Below are 21,720 nucleotides of genomic sequence, written 5' to 3'. Positions count from 1 at the left end.
ATTAAGTCAAATGTTAGTAAAAGCACAGTCTTTCAATAATATCAAGTGACTGAACATATAGCTCTCGGTAGTTCAGTGATGATGTCAGGGGATCAATTAATCCCTGCAGAACAGCAAGGCTGTGTTCAGATAGAGGGCATTGGATCTCAGGAACCACCACACCATCTTCTGGGTCAGTATCAGAAGTTTGCTGTTGGCACAGTTGCTCAATTATCTGCAAATTCAAAAACATAAAGTAGGTAAAATTGCCAACAGTTTTAAAATATTGTCAATGAGTTGTATTCACATTGTTATAAATTCATGTAACTTTGCTCATGCTTAAATCTGTTATTAAGATGTGTTTTAAATTATACAAATCACAAGTGATAAAGTAAGGCACATTTATAAAGGGGTCTGCTACCATGCTCCGGAAGAGCTAATGTAACAAAAACATGAAGCATGATGTGAAAAACAGAAATAAGGGTAAAGAATTTTACAGAATACAGTTATACCACCGGTCTGTTGAATGCTGTATTCTGATTAGTTAAGAAATGGGTATACATTCTTTTTCAAAAATCGCACACCTAACTTTTCAAATGTCTTACAAATAGGCAGTACAGCAATGTTTGTGGTATAAGCGGAATAATTGTCCCCGGTCCTTTGAATTATTTGGAAATAATGCACACATGCGGTATAACGGCACAACGCAAATAACCACCTTGGGTGTGCATTATTTTCTTATGTAAGAAATAATTGACGACGGGCCATTGAATTACATTAAATAGATTAAAGAATACCTCCATATCTGGATCAGCTACTGGTGTCTGCAGCATTCCGATGTGCCAAAGCTGATTTGGTGTAAGATTTGCTTCTGTTCTAATTGGATGGTTGTTCCAGCTCTCAATAAAGCACTTAAGGTCTGATTTCAGGCGTGGAAGAATTGTGTAGTGCACACAAAAGAGGTGTAGTTCATTTGATAGATCAAGCACTCCATCTTCTACCATTGCATGAAGGGTTTCATAGTATTTTGATGTGACGGCTGACCAAACATCACGCCACAGGCGCTCAATTCTACAAAAAATAAAAGACCTATGTTCAGTATGGTTACAGAACAGCAAACAGACTGAAATGTATTGTAATGCCACATTAACATGCATATTAACAATGTTATCAAGTCAGGCAAATTATTTCAACATGGAAAAAAAGTTGAGTTTGCACCTTTGATTGTGAACACTTTTTCCGGAAATGAAGCTACCTCGACCAGTTCCTCGCACTGAGAACATGCAACGTGCAATATCCACATTTTCAACTCCCTGGTCACCACGTACTCTTGAATAGATTTGGAATATTAATCCAAAGTTAAGTTTCATACTTAAACAAATATTTGAATCTGTATTTTAAAACCATTAGTGTTCAAAAATTATAAACATTTTTGTAAACACAGAATACTGCAAAATTTAAAAATTCCCAAACTCACATTTGTGAAGAATTCAAAACTTTTGGTAAAGTTCCAAGCACATCTAATATCAAAATTCACTTAGTTCTTTGAACAAAGCTAAATGTAATTTAAAGACAATACCACACAACATGATGTTTTATTATCAAAATTTGGGAGGAGCAGGTTCAACATATATACAGCAGACTTACCTGCTTTTCTATACAATATTCTATTTAATTATATATGTACATGTGAACTTTTGAAATGTACTTCAGATGTTGAATTCTAAAATTATGCCTCATCACCTTATTAACAGTGTTCTTACCTTGAAGGCCATCCATGTTTGTTAACACCCTCCAGAAAAAATGAAAAGGCAGTTGATGCCTTGTTGTTTTCAGCAGCATCAAGATATAGGATCTATGAAAAAAGGGGGTTTATGAGAAAGATTGAAATAAATATAGACATTTTACAGACAAGTGTTGCAAGTAGTATATTATCACTCAAAAGTTTGGAAACTGTAAGAATTTTAATGTTTTTAAAACAAGTTTATTCTGTTCACAAAGGCTGCATTTATTTAATAAAAAAATAACAATAATAATGTTTTCTATTTGAAAATATTTTATAATGCAATTTATTCTCATGTTGGCAAAGCTGAATTTTATCGAATCATTACTGCAGTCTTCAGTGTTACATGATTCTTTAGAAATAATTATAATATAATAATTGGTGCCCAAGAAACATTTATTATTATTATTATTACCAATGTTGAAAATATTTGTGTACAATATTTTTCAGGATTCTTTGATGAATGGAAAGTTCAAAAGAACAGTGTTTATTTGAAATATAATCTTTTGTAACATTAATTTTGATAAAATTAATGCAACCTTGCTGAATAAAAGTATTGATTTCTTTAATAAAAACTCTTACTGACCCTAAATTTTTGAACAGTAGTGTATAATGTTACAAAAGCTTTGTATTTCAGATAAATGCTGTTCTTTTGAACTTTCTGTTCATTAAGAAATCCTGAAAATAAAATTGTACACAACTGTTTTCAACATTGATAAACATAATAATAAGAAATGTTTCTTAAGCAGTAAAACATCATATTAGAAGAATGATCTCTGAAAGATTATGTGACAAAGAAGACTGGAGTAATGATGCTGAAAATTCAGCTTTGCCAACACAAGAATAAAATGCATTTTTAAATATATTTCACTAGAAAACTTAATTTTAAATTGTAATAATATTTCACAATATCACTGTTTTTATTGTATTTTTAATTAAATAAATACAGCTGTGGTAAACACTGTATTTTAAAAACATTAAAAACCTTACCGTTTCCAAACTTGTGACTGGTAGTATATAATAAATATACACACAAATGCATGTAAAATTACCTTCTGTAATGGCCCCTTTGTTAAAGCTACTTAAAACGTCTAATTTTACTAAGGCATACTGCTGCCTTAATCTAAGCCCTATCTGTAAAACCACCAAGGGTAGTTTAACCAAAAAGAAAAAAATACTCACCACTTACACACCCTCCACTTGTTCCAAACCTATAAGAGTTTATGTCTTCTGCTGAACACCAAAGATATTTTAAAGAATGTCACAAACCAAGCAGTTAACAGCAGCCACCGATTTCCATAGTAGCTCCTGTAGACCTGAGAGCTTCTGAGATGTTGACATGATTTGATGCAGAAATTGCTAAATCCAATTCTTGCTGAGCAGTATCCAAATCTAAAGTCGATGTCTACCATCACCTGCCTGTTTACCAAAAATATGTTCTTTTGCATTCAGCAGAAGAGATAAACTTAAAGGTTTGGAACAAGTGGAGGGTGAGTCATGACAGTTTTAATTTTTAGGGGAATATCCCTTTACATTTCAAAACAGAACAAAGTCAGAGCTTGACAAACAGTACCTTCCGTGAGAAACCATCGATCCCACCAAATATCACAATATTGAATCTAAAAAAAAATAAGAAAAAAACAATATATACAATATATATATATATATATATAAAACATATGTTGTTTATTAGCAGTCATTTAGTTCAGGGTATATCTGAAGGCATTTTTATTGTATACATGTGTCATTATGTAAAGAAAAAAGTCAAATTTTCTGTGTATATGTACATGCAAGAGAGTGTGAGAGAAAATACTCACGTGATTAGCTTATGGTTGGTATCCACATGAACTAGGGACAATGGTGCAGGAACGGAGTAGCTTCTGCGTGCTATAAAACCAGGCTGAACCATTCTGGCCAAGATTCCAGCTCCATCCACCCGTCGCATAGAGGCCTTCATCCTGTGCCACTGTATCCGGTGCCCTCCAGCCAAAAGTTCACCTTTCATTAGTCTGTAGCCAGCATGTGGAACTCTTATTTTTATTGACCTTACAACATTATCAAGTTCTTCATCTGAAATGTTGGAATAGCAGGCTCTGACAGACAGGGTGTGTTCCTTCAATCTTCTGTTCATTGTGCTTCTAGAAACGCCACATATCCTAGAAAGATGTTCTACAGGAAGAGCCGTACAAAGGAGTTCCTCAAGGTCATCCTTTCTAATATCAAACCGTGGGCGTCCCACGTTCCCCCAAGTGCAGGTTACAATATCAGATGTTGTTGTTGTTGTTGAAGTTTCGTCCGAACTAACATTTATATTAATTGTGTTGATTAGCTCTTGTAGACCTCTAATTAAAGCTTCTGGGATGTTGACATGATGTGATGCAGTAATTGCCAAATCCAGTTGTTGCTGTGCAGTATCCAGGAGGTAATCCAAATCTAAAGCTTCATTCCGAACAATCAAGCTAAACTTTGTCAGCATATGCTGTAGAATGTCTTCTTGCACTTGTTCCTACAGGTAAAAAATAAATACAAATAAAAGTAAGTCAGCCATCATCATTACAAGCACCAGCAAACGAGTTTTACCTTAATTAAGCTTTATAATTTATATTCCATCATGTAGTGCCTAACTTACCTGGAAAAGTGACATTTGTCTTTGGTCCTGACAAGTAACGTTAGCATTAAAGAGAAAAGAAGATTAGGCAAACATAGTATTTCTATTTAAGATTATATCTATAAACGGTATCTTTATGTACAGAAAACGTTTTTAAACAATTCATGCTTTAAATAAAGCCAAAACTGTTGCACACAGTACATAAATATAACTTTATCGATGTTATTGATTGATGAACGTATAACACGAACTTACTTCAAGCTGCCTTGAAGAACCAGCGGAGGAGGAAGATGATGCCGTTCCGTGTCTCTCCTGAGAGCTCATCTTTAAAGTTACAGACACGAACGAAGTTCAAATATTCACATATTTAATACAAAGCACCGCGACAACTTTCAAACATGCGCCGGCAAACTGAGTGACGTTTGTAGCTGCTTCTTCTTATGATTTTATGGCGGGTTGCGAACCAACTTCATAGCTGCATACCGCCACCTAGTGTTGTGGAAATCAAAAACTCACTATCCAATCAGAGTAGATCACCGCTAAGGCCCGCCCCCACGCGAGGTTTGTGTCAAAACAGCAAACGAAAAACTCAGAAGCGAAAGCGAAATCTGTGGCAATGCATTCAGAAAACACAAGTTGCGAAAACGAATCTTTGAAAAACATTAACAAAAAATTAAGCATCTTTGAAGAGCCTATTTCATTTGTACGATTGAATTCGTTTTTTTCATTTTCATTTTTGTTTCCTTCTTTTGTATTGGCATATTTTTGATAGTTTCTGAAAAAGTTACGTTCAGTTTTATAAAGTTACGTTTCTTTTTTTTGAGACAAAAGTAATTCCATAGATTCTCTTGTGGTAGGGGCGTGTTTGTTTAGGTGATTTCAAATGTCAACATTGGCTTTTAGAGATCATGCACCCCTGCTTTAAGGCTGAAAGTACAAATGTGCTTGTTCGTAACCTGAAAATAGTGCAAAACCTCAAAATAAATAATGATAGCAAATGAGTAAAAAATATTATTTTGGCAAAATCCCAAAAATGTGGATATATTGCAGAAAAGTAATACATAAGAAAAAATGAATCTTCCTTTCGCCTCTAGATGTATTTCCATGCATCACTGATTGATTGTTCACAGATATCAGTGCGGTTATACAAGAGGGAGGTATTCAGACGTGTGTGTATATAGGCCTTATCTCATGTATTTCATAGCTGTCTGTTCTCTCTAGATGGAGATGTTAACAATGCCCACCAAACGATTTTCCCACCTGCTACACGCTGAGTTACATTTACTCTGTTACTCTCACCCTCCAACCATATTTTGTACAAAGTTTAATACTAAAGGGACAGTTTAGTAAAATGAAAATTATAATTTACTCACTCGCATTTCTTTGTTCTGATGAACATGAATGAAGATATTTTGAGAAATATTTGTAACCAAACCAATCAGAGGCCCCATTGACTTCCATAGTATTCTTTTCCCCTACTATGGAAGTCAATGGGGTCTCTTAGTTTGGTTACAAACATTCCTCAAAATGTGTTCCTTTATGTTCATCAGAAAAAAAGAAATGTATACAGGTTTGTAACATGAGAAAACATTCATTTTTGGGTAAACTATCCCTTTAAGCCTTTAAAGGAAAACACCACTGTTTTTTAATATTTTACTATGTTCTTACCTCAACTTAGACAAATGAATACATACCTATCTTTTTTCAATGCCTGCACTTTTAATCTCTGTACAGTGCTTCGTGATGTTAGCATTTAGCCTAGCCCCATTCATTCCTATGGCTCCAAACAAAAGTTTTATTTTGTGCCACCATACTTACTCGTGTAAAGTAGACAAGCTAAGCTCATTTAACAGTCTTTAAATAGGGAAAACATGGAAGTGTTTGGTGGCTTCTAAATTCATCCCTGTTTGGAGCCATAGGAATGAATGGGGCTAGGCCAAATGCTAACACATTCACGAGGCGCTGTACAAAGATTAAACGTGCACACAATGAGTACGTTTACATGCACAGAATAAGCGGATAACTATCAAAAATCTGCTTATTACAGAAAACTGTTTTCATGTGTTTACATGCAAATCAATAAGCCGGCTATGCAGACAAATGCGTTTACATGGGATTTGAAGATTAATCAGTTTTCTGTGACGTCACCACCTATAGTACACAATAGTCGATCAAAAAGTCAACGGCATATCTGTTTTAAGCTGTACTGTTGTATCTCTTCTTGTGTGTGCAGAACCTGTAAATGTAACATGAGTTTCTATTTTAACAGTTTCTCTGCCAACTGCTTTTGTCGAGCGGAGACTTTTATGCGTTACTTTGCGCTTACTTCCACGTGTGACATTTATCTTTCATACTCGGAGACATGCGCACATGGACAAAACCGTGAGAAAGCCGGTTAAGGTGTTTACATGCCACGTAAAATCGGCATAATGAGCAAAAAACTACCTGTGCCGATCGTTTTTTGCTTAAGCCATTTATGAGCTTTCCCCGATTAAAGAAAACAGTTTTACACGTTTACATGACCCCACGTGTAATCAGTTTATTAAGCATAATCGGCGTAAGACTGTGCATGTAAACGCACTCATTGAAAAAAAATATATAGGTATGTATTAATTTGTCTAAGTTGAGGTAAGAACATAGTAAAATATTGAAAAACGGTGGTATTTTCCTTTAACTGCCTCTCAACCAAATGTTGGAGCACATTTTAGTCAATATATTTTATTGAGAGGAGTACCTAAGCTGATTAAGCTATCTCTACCATTTGCTTGAGGTATGTTATGGCAAAAAATCCACTAGATGTCAGTTTGTCAATGAACAGCAATTTTCACAACTGTTCTTGGTGAAATTTTGCATTTTGACATGAAATAAATGTAAGGCCCTAACTTTACAAAATTATTTTACTTGGTGCAATGAAAATTGTTTTTGTTTTTTAAAAACGTGCTCTACCAAATGGTTGATTTGTCATTTTATGGTAAAAGTAGAAAAGATAAGCTAATGTTTTCACATCATCCATTTCTGTAATCAGAATGTACAGTCTTGTTCAAAATAATAGCAGTACAATGTGACTAACCAGAATAATCAAGGTTTTTAGTATATTTTTTATTGCTACGTGGCAAACAAGTTACCAGTAGGTTCAGTAGATTCTCAGAAAACAAATGAGACCCAGTATTCATGATATGCACGCTCTTAAGGCTGTGCAATTGGGCAATTAGTTGAATTAGTTGAAAGGGGTGTGTTCAAAAAAATAGCAGTGTGGCATTCAATCACTGAGGTCATCAATTTTGTGAAGAAACAGGTGTGAATCAGGTGGCCCCTATTTAAGGATGAAGCCAACACTTGTTGAACATGCATTTGAAAGCTGAGGAAAATGGGTCGTTCAAGACATTGTTCAGAAGAACAGCGTACTTTGATTAAAAAGTTGATTGGAGAGGGGAAAACCTATAAAGAGGTGCAAAAAATGATAGGCTGTTCAGCTAAAATGATCTCCAATGCCTTAAAATGGAGAGCAAAACCAGAGAGACGTGGAAGAAAACGGAAGACAACCATCAAAATGGATAGAAGAATAACCAGAATGGCAAAGGCTCAGCCAATGATCACCTCCAGGATGATCAAAGACAGTCTGGAGTTACCTGTAAGTACTGTGACAGTTAGAAGACGTCTGTGTGAAGCTAATCTATTTTCTAGAATCCCCCGCAAAGTCCCTCTGTTAAAAAAAAGGCATGTGCAGAAGAGGTTACAATTTGCCAAAGAACACATCAACTGGCCTAAAGAGAAATGGAGGAACATTTTGTGGACTGATGAGAGTAAAATTGTTCTTTTTGCGTCCAAGGGCCACAGGCAGTTTGAGAGACGACCCCCAAACTCTGAATTCAAGCCACAGTACACAGTGAAGACAGTGAAGCATGGAGGTGCAAGCATCATGATATGGGCATGTTTCTCCTACTATGGTGTTGGGCCTATTTATCGCATACCAGGGATCATGGATCAGTTTGCATATGTTAAAATACTTGAAGAGGTCATGTTGCCCTATGCTGAAGAGGACATGCCCTTGAAATGGTTGTTTCAACAAGACAATGACCCAAAACACACTAGTAAACGGGCAAAGTCTTGGTTCCAAACCAACAAAATTAATGTTATGGAGTGGCCAGCCCAATCTCCAGACCTTAATCCAATTGAGAACTTGTGGGGTGATATCAAAAATGCTGTTTCTGAAGCAAAAACAAGAAATGTGAATGAATTGTGCAATGTTGTTAAAGAATCATGGAGTGGAATAACAGCTGAGAGGTGCCACAAGTTGGTTGACTCCATGTCACACAGATGTCAAGCAGTTTTAAAAAACTGTTGTAATACAACTAAATATTAGTTTAGTAATTCACAGGATTGCTAAATCCCAGAAAATTTTTTTTTTGTACAAAATAGTTTTGAGTTTGTACAGTCAAAGGTAGACACTGCTATTTTTTTGAACACACCCCTTTCAACTAATTGCCCAATTGCACAGCCTTAAGAGCGTGCATATCATGAATGCTGGGTCTTGTTTGTTTTCTGAGAATCTACTGAACCTACTGGTAACTTGTTTGCCACGTAGCAATAAAAAAATATACTAAAAACCATGATTATTCTGGTTAGTCACATTGTACTGCTATTATTTTGAACAAGACTGTACTTTTTTGTGTGGGCAGCGCTCCGACATTTGGTGCTTTCGCACTTTCGGAGACCCGAGTTCGATTTCGGGCTATTGGTCATTTGCCGAACCCATACCCCTCTCTCCTCTCTGTACTTTCCTGTCCTCTCCTTAATCACTGTCAAATAAAGGCAAAAATGGCCAAAAAATATAACTTTAAAAAGGAATGTACTATTTGCTGAGAAATATACATTTTTGATCATTCACAGCTATGAATATGAAACCCAGGCAGTTGAAGGGTAAGGCTCTTATCTGATTGGCTGGGAAGCACACAGGCTTGTCATGTACTTTACATAGTCTCTATATATTTTCCACTGTATTACCTGTTTTTCACAACAGTCTGATATTGTGTTATAAAGCATATCTGACAACCTCACCCGCACAACACAAATGTAAAATGATTGTTTTGTCTTCTTGTCTAAATTAGTTCTTAGTCACAATAACATCAGAGTATTTAACTCAATCTCATAGAAATTCAGTAATATTTTAGGTGGCAAATTAATTTGTACAGTTTGTTTTAATATGAGTTTTAATACGATTAGTTCAGCCTTAGAGACTTAGCATATAGGGATGGGGCTTCATTTTTCTATTAATTCTACATTTTTGTACAATTCACATCATAAAATAGCTATGAATTTCCACGAGGACAGGCTTAACCTTTGGCAGTCCCTAATCCGTCTACATGACTGATTACCGGGAACGGTCCCAACACAATCTCACAGCATTTCAGAAATATTTTAAAAGGTGATTTTTTTATTATGCTATTTGTGTGTTTTAGTACAATCTGCTTGCACCCCAGTGCCTTTGAGTTTAGGGGGGGGGGTTGCTTTTTCTAACAATTAAAAGTTTTTGTTTAATTTGAAATGAAATGAATTCATATGAATTAGCCACTTCGTAAAATAGTTACAAATTCTCATGAGATCGGACTGAACTGGCACAGGGCTGCAGGTTCCTGGACAGATTTCACATAAGGCTTAAACGCACTCCACTCCTGCTCTTCTTTTGATTTTATATTAGTTCCACATAGTTTGAAACCACTGTGGGTGCCTAAAGCTAAAACTGCAATTACACAATCATTGAGGGAGTTGAAATCTTGTAATGCGAGTTAAAGCTGAACATAGCCAGCAGTTAGTCCCTTCATCCTGCTAATGAGAAGTTGATATCACGCAGTATAGTTGGTGTGTTTTTGTGGGAGTTGGTTTATGAGCTGCATTTTATATATGCATAATCTCTTATTATCTTTATTATTATCTATCATCACAACCACAAAACAACCAATGATGCATACGAGAATTTGTAGGCGATTGTATTAACAATGATCCAATCCAGCTCCACACGTCAATGGCCTGGTGATTTATTCCAACTACAAGCTCATGAACTTGTGAAACACACAGAAACGTAGAAAAGGAGCCAACAAGGAATTCTGCTTTAACGCTGCTGAATGCTGTGTTAAATATTGTCATGATGTATTGGTTGAATGTACAACCTAGTAGCCAGTGTTAATGATGCGTGGGATTTAATGTATAGAAAACTAATGAATATAGTGTGAGATTCTTACCAGCTCATGTAATTTCATACATGAATAATTGTCACCTAACCAGTTGTATACACACAACAAAGCATTGAAAATGAGGCTGAATCACTGATCTATATCAATGGGCTGAAAAGATGTGGTTTTATATATTAGTTTGAATTAATTGGTTTTATTTAAGGCTATTAAAGAAATATGTGTAGTTTTAATTATACAGTATAAAGACGCAAGAGGGATTCAAGATTATTTAAATATTTTGAATATGACCCTATTCATTATTTTCTTTTATCTTCCCCTAAGCCCTACCTTATCTGGACATTAATGTTTTAGTGTTAACTAACCTGTTGGAATAGTCGTCTAAATATTTCATTTTCTCCAGCTCACGGAAAGAAGAGTCCAGTGAAGAAAGGGATGAAGACTGCACTTCTCTCTTTCTATAACAAAAAAAGATAAATCTCTTATTCACTCTCCTTTTCAAACACACACACACACTCATTGTAAAACTGCATCACCTCATGCTTAGATTGGGCATGAAGTGGTCATCTTGAGAAACGATAACGTAAATCAGGACCATACATACATTTATATTATATTCTCATTTTCTCTCTTTGTCTGACCAGAGGCTCTTGGATTACTTTATCATGGTTCAGTCTCACTGTCAGCTCTCTCAAGAGAAAGAGTTTTTTCCAAAGACAAGTCCATGTTCGGATGCAAGGAGGCCCTTTAGGTACTAAAGTGTAGGGGTGTCACGATTCTCCAAATCCTCGATTTGATAATTTTCTATTCTAAGGTCACGGTTCAGTTCGATTCTCGGTTTTTACTTTTTTTTGAAAGCACAAAAAAATGCTATGCCATTTTTAGACTAGAGTTTTATGAAATATATCTGACCTTGATGCCATGTTAGTCGAGCTGCCGGTGGAAAAATATGGTACTCGCACATACCTGATAAAACAAAACTTCCTGTCAGATGAACATTCCTGTCAGTCCTTTGCACCTTAAACACCACATGTATTACCGTCAGACGAGATTGTGAGACTATACCACAGTCATGTTTAAATGCTGTTTTCATAACTCTTAAGCAAGTGAAATAAGTTGTTGTGAAACTTAAACAGATCTCAGTTCAGAGAAATGACCGGTCCTGGCACAGACGCCTTCTGCTCTGTTCTGCTTGAGTTCAGCTGAAGGCGGGAGGCGCAGTTTTTTTGTTTCCCATGTAAAGAGCAGCTCACATCTTGTATCCTACATCTGCCCTGCAATCTTATGACTGGCTATAGCTAGCTAAGTTAGAGGAGGTTAGAGGAGCACTCAACACGTGTTTTTTCCCGCTTGGCAAGCTGACCTGAAGTGACCTGGGGGCGTGGCAGCATCGACTATTCCATTTTTTTAATTCGAAGTTTGAGGTTGTGACTAATGCTGCGTTCCAGGTAGGTTTTTGAGGCCATGACTTACGACTTCAAAACCACGACTCACGACTCTATGCGTTCCAGGCAGCCTGTAACCCATGTTTTTACAACCTTCTGCCTGTGAAAATGCACTGGAACGGCAGTCAAACCCGTGACTTCCCACCCGTGAACTCGTACTAGATCGATGTACTCGCAGTTCAGAGTCGTGAGTCGTGGTTTTGAAGTCGTGATTTACGGGTTACAGGTTGCCCGGAACGCAGCATTAATTTCGATCGATTTTGATTTAAAATGAAAATCGTGATATTCTTACCTTAAGTGTACTTTATAAAAAGGTACCGCCCAAGTGACAACGTTTGTACCTTTTCTTCTGAGAGTGCAGGTAACTCAGAATTACTGAGTAAATGTTTAACACATAATACTTTCTGGTTTTTTGAAGGACAAAAAGAAAATAGTCTGATAGCAAAAGCTCAAGAGATTTTTCTTCCTCAATAAGTATTTAACCAAGTGAAACTAATAAAAATTAACACAAACAGATGATCATTTATTATACAGCAAATCACTGAAACAGACTTTATTATTGCTTTGCCAATCCACCTTAACTGTAGTAAAGCAGAACCAAAGTAATAAAGTCCAAACACCATGACTTCTCATTTCATTCTAAATATTTCTTTAGAGGTCTTGAAAAGAAACATTCAAAGTTATTTTAATAGTTTAGAAATTGTCAAGGTTATGCAATTTAAAGTAATTATAACCAACACAATTATAACTTATAATTATAACCAAAGGGTATCATTAATTTGATGACACATCATGCCATTTTGAGCCCAACCAATTACTACCTGAAAAATGAATCATTCTGAAAATCACTCACACTTGAGTTGAACAGCGCAAAAGAAAATTGTAAAACAAACACGTCCATATATTTAATGCAGGTGATATTTAGTCTGAGATTGTTGGTATTCAGCTCATGCCAAAGTTCAGTGGGTGAGCAGAGAAATAGAAGAGGTTGTCTCCAGCGCGGAGGCAGAGTTCCTGTGAGTAAACATGGGCCAGATGGTTCACAGTGAGCAGAAGAGTCAAAATAAAAGGAGAAGATTGAGTTACAATGTCTATATAATAAACTTCTCAAACTTCTACGCACCCATGCTGAGCAGAAAGTGGGGAGATGAGATGACATATTAAAGAGAAGAGAAAATAATTGCTTTAGTTGGTAAAGACTGATAAAAGCTGTGGCCATTTCTCATGACAGCAGAAAGTCTCAGGAGAAGTGATGAAAGCATTTGAGTAAAGAGCGCTCTGTCACCCAATCCCAATAACAACACTATGAACCTAATTTATTATTTATAATTACTTATAATTACATACTCCAGAGAGAGAGATGTACAATGTTGTTTTAACATTCCCTCTGTTCCCTTCTTGCACTTCAGTTTCTCCACCAAGGACAAAGATCTGAGAGCATCAAGACATCTCGGGTGCCCTTGGAACCGAAGCAGATGATGAAATTTTTAATACTACTTGCTGAAAAACTTTAATGTCTTTAGAAGCACAAATAAAATTGGACTAATGAGATGTATGGCAAATTCAGTTTGAAACATGTAAGAGTCAATATATGACATTAGGCAGGTTCTTTAAAAAATACTTGGCTTGATCAATCTTATGTACCTTAACTGTGAGTTAATTAAAGGATTAGTCATTTCATATATGTAACAAGTGACCTTTCTAAATCACTATGCAATTACGTGAGGTCGTGTGTTGGCGTGTCACAGTACCGGAGGAAGACGAGAAGTTGTGGCTTAAAAGTTCATATTTTTTATTTTTCTTGTCAAAAATGACAATCGTTTCGCTAAATAAGACCCTTATGCATTGTTTGGGATCGTTTAGAGTCCTTTGAAACTCCTTTTTGAAACTAGGGCTGAAACTAGGGCTGGGTATCGATTAAGATGTTCCAGATCGATTCGATTTCGATTCACAAGCTATCGGATCGATTCGATTTCGATTCCCGGTTCAATTTTCGATTCCAGTTTTCGGGCGGTTTTTATACTCGATTCTCAATTCAACTCAATGAATATAGATTTAATACAAATACTATATTAATAAAAAAGAACAGTGAACAGCAGTTTACAAGTGGGCTTTTTGATCGACTACTATGTACATAGGCGGTGACGTCACTGCCTGCGAGAGAACTGATAATTCTCCAAGTCCCATGTAAACGCAGTTGTCTGCATAGCCGGTTTATTGATTTGCATGTAAACGCATGAAAACAGTTTTCTATAATAAGCAGATTTTTGATAGTTATCCGCTTATTCTGTGCATGTAAACGTACTCAATGACAGGCTTGCCTCTTGCTCCTTGGTAACATCGCGCAAGGTAAAAAAGAGGGTGAAATCTAGTGAAGAAGACTAGTAATTAGATTAACGTTAATCTTACGTTCAATGTTTGTGGAAATAAATATGAAAGAAAAAATATCGATTCTGCTCTTTGAGAATTGATTTTGAATTGACCACGTAAAAAAAAGATTAATCGAAACATAATTTTTTTTTGCCCAGCCCTAGTTGAAATTGCAGTTTGAAAACTGTTACGTGTTTGGGTGCATTAAAGTCCATTAAAATGAGAAAAATCCTGGAAAGTTTTCCTTAAAAAGATTATTTCTTCTGAACAAAAAAAGACATCAACATTTTGGATGACATAGTGATGAGTAAATTATCTGATTTTTTAAGAAAATTGACTAATCCTTAAAATAAAATCCATATTTTATCATCAGTATAACGTTCAAAATAAAAATAATTTTTATGTTTTAATAATTTTTTTTCTGAAATAATCACAATGAACCTGACACCTGCTCTGCTCAAAAAGCTCAATGTCAAGTCATCATGCCTCAAGTATAAACGTCTTTACTCTTTTCATACAGGTGTAATAGGTCAGGAAAGGAAGCACGATTTACATAACTCCATTATTCAGCAGCAAATATCAAATTAAATATTCAGGTGGTTCAAAAGTTTAATCAATGTACCATGTTATTGCAGCTTGTGGCTCCAGAAAAGAAATTCATACAATTTCTAAGTTGGTTCTGCTTATTACCTCTTTAGTTCTCTTGTTTGTGATTATAAATAGTCTCGTTTGTGTTCCCTTATCAAAATAAAATAGTTTGAAGTACTAAGCTGTCAGGTCTGACAGAGAGGGGGACAGCATGAATATTCCTGCCTCCATTATTGCAGCATGTGTGTGCGTGTAGCATATCAAACAAGCTACACGCAGCAATGCTGTTCCATGTAATGAGAATTATAATACAGTCCCAACAGTAATCATAATATTGTTGTGAATTATTTAATGATCTAATTACAGTTTCCCAGGGAAAATTGAATAGGAATGCGCTTTGTGTGTCAAAGAACATTGCTGCTAAACAGATGATGATGAGATTGAAACAATACAATAAATTCCCCAGTTACTATTTCATTTGTGGTTTTTGCTAAAGCAAGTATTACTTTTATAATTGCTTATATTGAGGGTTAGGGATTTGAATAAAAACTTTCAACTTTAACTCTTAAACTTTGCCACACAACTTTGGGTAAGTGGTTTGTTGAGGAGAGTTCAACTATTCAAAACTCTAGCAACCAGATAGAGGCAAATTAGCACTGTTGTATGTTCAGTATGTTTACAGTGTAATATCAAAGATTCTGGATATAACAAGATTGTGCACTGTTACTATGAATAGAGGGTATGCATGTGACATCACTTCGGCGAACATGACTCCGGTTACGCTCACGGAGTGCTAAAAAGTCTTAGTGACAGCATTAGCATAGCGTGAAAAACGGGTCCAAAATGGGAAAAGTAGTTGTGTGATCGATTGTGCTAACAGACTCAACAAAAATGTTAAGCCGTCTTTTTCCAGACTGCAAAAAACACTCAAAGGAGAAATAAATCAGTAGCAGTAGCCATATGTCAGGTATGTAAAATTTTGGGATAAAATATCCTTTAAAATACATCACTGAATAATCTTATTCTGTGAAAATGCAAAGTTTTGTCAGTGAGCCTTCATTATAAAACATCCATTATGATGAGCCTTGTGTTCTACAAAGGTGGGATGGTTTAAAAGTGTTAAGCAAGACAAACATACAGTCTTGATCAAAATAATAGCAGTACAATGTGACTAACCAGAATAATCAAGGTTTTTAGTATATTTTTTATTGCTACGTGGCAAACAAGTTACCAGTAGGTTCAGTAGATTCTCAGAAAACAAACAAGACCCAGCATTCATGATATGCACGCTCTTAAGGCTGTGCAATTGGGCAATTAGTTGAAAGGGGTGTGTTCAAAAAAATTGCAGTGACTGTACAAACTCAAAACTATTTTGTACAAATTTTTTTTTTTCTGGGATTTAGCAATCCTGTGAATCACTAAACTAATATTAAGTGTATGACCACAGTTTTTTTAAAACTGCTTGACATCTGTGTGGCATGGAGTCAACCAACTTGTGGCACCTCTCAGCTGTTATTACACTCCATGATTCTTTAACAACATTCCACAATTCATTCACATTTCTTGGTTTTGGTTCAGAAACAGCATTTTTGATATCACCCCACAAGTTTTCAATTGGATTAAGGTCTGGAGATTGGGCTGGCCACTCCATAAAATTAATTTTGTTGGTTTGGAACCAAGACTTTGCCCGTTTACTAGTGTGTTTTGGGTCATTGTCTTGTTGAAACAACCATTTCAAGGGCATGTCCTCTTCAGCATAGGGCAACATGACCTCTTCAAGTATTTTAACATATGCAAACTGATCCATGATCCCTGGTATGCGATAAATAGGCCCAACACCATAGTAGGAGAAACATGCCCATATCATGCTCCATGCTTCACTGTCTTCACTGTGTACTGTGGCTTGAATTCAGAGTTTGGGGGTCGTCTCACAAACCGCCTGTGGCCCTTGGACCCAAAAAGAAAAATTTTACTCTCATCAGTCCACAAAATGTTCCTCCATTTCTCTTTAGGCCAGTTGATGTGTTCTTTGGCAAATTGTAACCTCTTCTGCACATGCCTTTTTTTAACAGAGGGACTTTGCGGGGGATTCTTGAAAATAGATTAGCTTCACACAGACGTCTTCTAACTGTCACAGTACTTACAGGTAACTCCAGACTGTCTTTGATCATCCTGGAGGTGATCATTGGCTGAGCCTTTGCCATTCTGGTTATTCTTCTATCCATTTTGATGGTTGTCTTCCGTTTTCTTCCACGTCTCTCTGGTTTTGCTCTCCATTTTAAGTCATTGGAGATCATTTTAGCTGAACAGCCTATCATTTTTTGCACCTCTTTATAGGTTTTCCCCTCTCCAATCAACTTTTTAATCAAAGTACGCTGTTCTTCTGAACAATGTCTTGAACGACCCATTTTCCTCAGCTTTCAAATGCATGTTCAACAAGTGTTGGCTTCATCCTTAAATAGGGGCCAACTGATTCACACCTGTTTCTTCACAAAATTGATGACCTCAGTGATTGAATGCCACACTGCTATTTTTTTGAACACACCCCTTTCAACTAATTCAACTACTTGCCCAATTGCACAGCCTTAAGAGCGTGCATATCATGAATGCTGGGTCTCATTTGTTTTCTGAGAATCTACTGAACCTACTGGTAACTTGTTTGCCACGTAGCAATAAAAAAATATACTAAAAACCTTGATTATTCTGGTTAGTCACATTGTACTGCTATTATTTTGAACAAGACTGTATATGTCAGGAAAAGCAATATCTGGCCACTCAACAGGGCGAGCTCCGGCGTGGTCACGTGGAAAAGTGACATTGACCACGTTTACATGCACACCAAAAATGCGATTATTTCCAATAATGCGAGTAAGGTCTTAATCGCAGTAAGATGTTTACATGACTGGAGCTAACCTCTTCACTCCGGTTTACATGCAGTTTTTATTTTCGGATTATTCACACAAAGTTCAATGCAGAGCACAAATGATGAACTCACATATATGGTCCACTGTTTTAATTTACTTACGTTAAATGACAAACACGTTGTTATAAATGTATTTCATTATCCGGTGCCGTGATGAAGATATAAATATGACAGTGCCTGTAAAGGGCGTTCACATGATATAAAAATATAGTTTTAAAAATCGTTTTATATTAAAGATAATAGCAGAGCTCACACAACAACTATAACGATAGCGATTTTGGCACATGATGAACGATAAACCATTGACAGCCAATCAAATCTATTTGAACTTGAAGTGCACGCGCACTTAAAATGCAGCAGAAAGCTCATTCATTGCTGAGGTTTATAACATAAAATTACCTCAGGTATCCAGCGCTGATGCTGTGAAATTTTTCTACCACACTGACTACGCCAAAAGGTATGATATTATTACACAAACTACTACATTCATTCAGTTGAGGACATCTGCTGGTTTCCCGCTGTGTAAATGCAACAAGAACAGCATATGTACATATTCAGTGACATGTAAACAATTGCAAAAAAAGTTTTTATTACAAGAAATATCCAATATTAGGTAATGCCGCGCTCGTTTTATCGAATTAGCATGAAGTTATCATTATGATGTGGTCACTTATATATTTATCGTTATAATTATCGTTATAATGTCATTTAAAGGTTTTATACACTGCTGTCGTGTTATTTGAGCTGTTTCTGAATGAAGGCAGACTGCTGACAGCGAGTCGTGTTGGCAGAGTTCATGTAAAACTTCCTAATGTCAAGATTAAAACGAATTTGTGCTTAAGGTGCGTGACTAAAACACACGTGCACTTAATTAGTGCGATATAAATGCGATTAAAGCGTTTACATGGACGCATACTGCGATTATAAACGGCGTACGCCACCTCTTTTAATGCGACTTTACTTATTGCGATTATGAGCTTAATCGCATTATTTTTATCGAATTATTGCGTTTACATGAGGTAAAGTATAATCGCAGTATTGACAAAATCCCATTATAATCGCATTATTAGGGTGCATGTAAACGCGGTCATTGTTGCATACTTTCTATAGGGCACAATGAATGCAGCGCTCCATATGGCCGCTCTAGCACAGGAAGTCCTGCCTTCCAGTTAAAAGAACCAATCAACAATCAATAGATAGATAGGACTTTAGTCTTGCATGACTACAATAACTGCCTGGAGGACAGCAAGCATGGCCACTGGACATTGGTAATATGCACAAAATGCAATTTTTAAATATATACAGATGATTCCCTCAAATCTCTGCTAGGTTTTGCCTATAGATAATGTTGAATATTAAGCATCTAAAAGATAAAGCCAACAGCTGTATGTGTTGCTCTAAGAGACAGACAGAGCTCAATATAGATCACTTTTAATACATTTAAATACGCAGTTTAGACTTACATGAATAACATGAATTTATAAGGGACCTGAAGCAGCATATTGTTAAACCTTTCCTAGATAGAAAAGCTCCTTTATCATTTGTGAATCAAAAAGAGATTACTTATTTGAGGTATAATTCACTCTAACTTCTCAAAGAAGAAAAGGTCACCATCTTTTATGATGCGAAAAGCCTTGGGCAAATCATTTCAAAGATTTCAAATCACAAACACTTTTTAACGTTTTATTATTATAGGCAGTATACAGACATTAGCTGCAAAAGCAGTTTACATTCAGAGAGCTTCATTAGAAATTATGCTAATTAGACTTTGCAAGTGTTATAATGGGTCTTATTTATCACAATACTACAGTACCTTCTGCCTGTCTATGTTGGTCTCCATGAGGACAAACATGAATGTTTTGCCAGTGTTGGTTTAACAATAGAGGTGGATTAATGAAGATTTGAAGAGCGGACAATTAAGGCGGTTCTAATGAGGAAAGACGAGAGACTTTCTGTCTTTCTTTTCTTTTCTTTTCTTTTAAACGCCATACCAGCTTCTAAGGCTATATAGCGAGAATAGAGAGACTTTCCTTTCTTTCATTGTTGTTTGTGAACAGGGGATGTGACAGTGTAGTTCAACAGGGCGAATGCTGGACATCTATTAGGTGTAATATCCTGAAATGCCATTATGTTAGTAAGGAGATAATGAGATTGGGTTGGTTGTTGTGTGTGTCTGTCCTTTAGACCTAAGGTGTAACATGGATATTTGTACAAGAGAGTAAGGAAAAGACAAACAGCGAATAGACGCAGACACTTGATGCATACATTCACTAAAAATATTATTACACATGAATGTGATGATAATGAAATTTTTCAAATGGATTGTCTTTATGAATAGCCTCTTAAATACATGTTTTAATGTATTGAAGAGTCTACAATGCATAAGATGAGAAGCAAAGAAAACTGGCAAATTAGCACGTATTACTGTTTTTGTGCTCTTTAATAATTATCATTATAAAATAAGATTATTCATAATAATAAGGATTATAAGGTTTCAGTAATACTTAATACTAAGCCCCCCTAACCTAAAAAATGCACTTTTAAATGTGGTTCTAGCAAAAAATTAGTTGCCAGTGTGTGTGCAGAAACATGTTATTATACAAGAAAAAAAGGTTATTATACAAATCCATTTATGCTTTTTTTTTGTAATCTTCTTTAAACCACAACAGTCACAGAAAACAGGCTGTTGGTGATTCCCTATCAATGTGATGTCACATTGATTACGCCCCAAGCATAACCGCTCAGACTCCACCTTATGAGCACGTAGTTAAACCTTCTGCTAGAGACACGTTTTGATGTAGCTTTTGATGTGTAAGCGCTATACCCCTTTCTTTGCAAACAGAAGCTTTCTTCGCATTTAAAGAAATGAAACAGCGTGTTTTTCATTGCAGCCACAAACGGCCATGTTTAACATCGTATAATGAAAGATCTGCGATTTATTTTGAGCTGAAACTTTACAGACACATTCTGGGGATACCAGAGGCTATTTTTATATTGCTAAAAACACCCAGGTTGGGGACCCTTTAAAAAAGTTTAAAATTTTAATGTGGTATAGCATGACGCCTTTGTCTTGGGGTCTAGATCTGCTACCCTGCTGCTGCTGCTGCTGGTAGGAGCACTGTAAAAAAATTCCGTAGAAATTGCAGCTGGGTTGCCGGTAATTTACCGTAGATTTACATTTATGTTATTTACTGGCAACATTTTGTTCAAAGTTAAATGAACATTAAACATTTACAAGTCTTTGTCTTTACAGAGTAAAACTAAAAAAACAGCATCAAGCAAAACATTCTGGGAAACAAAATCTGAAGCAAAAAACAGAAAAAGGTTGATGATGATTTCTGGTTCCCAGAATGCTTTGCATGAGGCTGTAATTGTATCGTTTTATTCTGTAAAGATAAAGACTTGCTAATATTTAACATTTATTTAACTTTGAACAAACTCTTGCCAGTAAATAACATAAATGTAAATCTACGGTAAATTACCGGCAACCCAGCTGCAATAACATTGAAATTTCTACGGAATTTTTTTACAGTGAGTGAAGGGTTTGCTGAATCATGAACATAATTACAGAGAAATACATCCTGCTGCATGGAAAATGGGAAAACCCCCATAGCAGATCTAGGCAGGTGGTGCTAGGGGAGGAGGTGGGCTAGGAATAATCCCATGGCTCACTACATTGAGACGAACAAGGACAGAACGGAATTAAATAGGTCACGTTGATAGGAAGGGAAGATCAATTGGCTGTGATGAACCAATGACATGCATGGAAGAGTTTCATGACAGAACTTGGTGCATATATACTGTATACTTTCCATTACCTTTGAATCAAATGATGT

General features: G+C 36.0%; 1 protein-coding gene and 1 long non-coding RNA gene across 2 annotated transcripts in view; both read right to left on the bottom strand.

Moving 5' to 3' along the window:
* The window catches only part of LOC135760217 (uncharacterized), a 101,832-nt gene that overhangs the window by 72,114 nt on the left and 7,998 nt on the right, over nucleotides 1-21,720 (bottom strand). The window contains exon 2 of the long non-coding RNA XR_010537342.2: nucleotides 10,924-11,016. This is a non-coding gene — a long non-coding RNA (uncharacterized lncRNA). The remainder of the gene's footprint in view (nucleotides 1-10,923; nucleotides 11,017-21,720) is intronic.
* LOC135767137 (uncharacterized) lies at nucleotides 14-5,209 on the bottom strand. Its single transcript, XM_065276769.2, has 8 exons — nucleotides 4,626-5,209; nucleotides 4,392-4,418; nucleotides 3,580-4,268; nucleotides 3,336-3,381; nucleotides 1,743-1,834; nucleotides 1,198-1,308; nucleotides 777-1,050; nucleotides 14-214 (listed from the first exon to the last, which is right to left on the bottom strand). The coding sequence occupies exons 1-8, from the start codon at nucleotides 4,692-4,694 to the stop codon at nucleotides 14-16; spliced, it is 1,509 nt and encodes a 502-aa protein (XP_065132841.1). The 5' UTR covers nucleotides 4,695-5,209.

Source organism: Paramisgurnus dabryanus, chromosome 3 (assembly GCF_030506205.2).
Source record: "Paramisgurnus dabryanus chromosome 3, PD_genome_1.1, whole genome shotgun sequence".
Taxonomy (NCBI): Eukaryota; Metazoa; Chordata; class Actinopteri; order Cypriniformes; family Cobitidae; genus Paramisgurnus; species Paramisgurnus dabryanus.
Note: the sequence above shows the minus strand (reverse complement) of the source record. Positions and strands in the feature narration are given on the sequence as shown.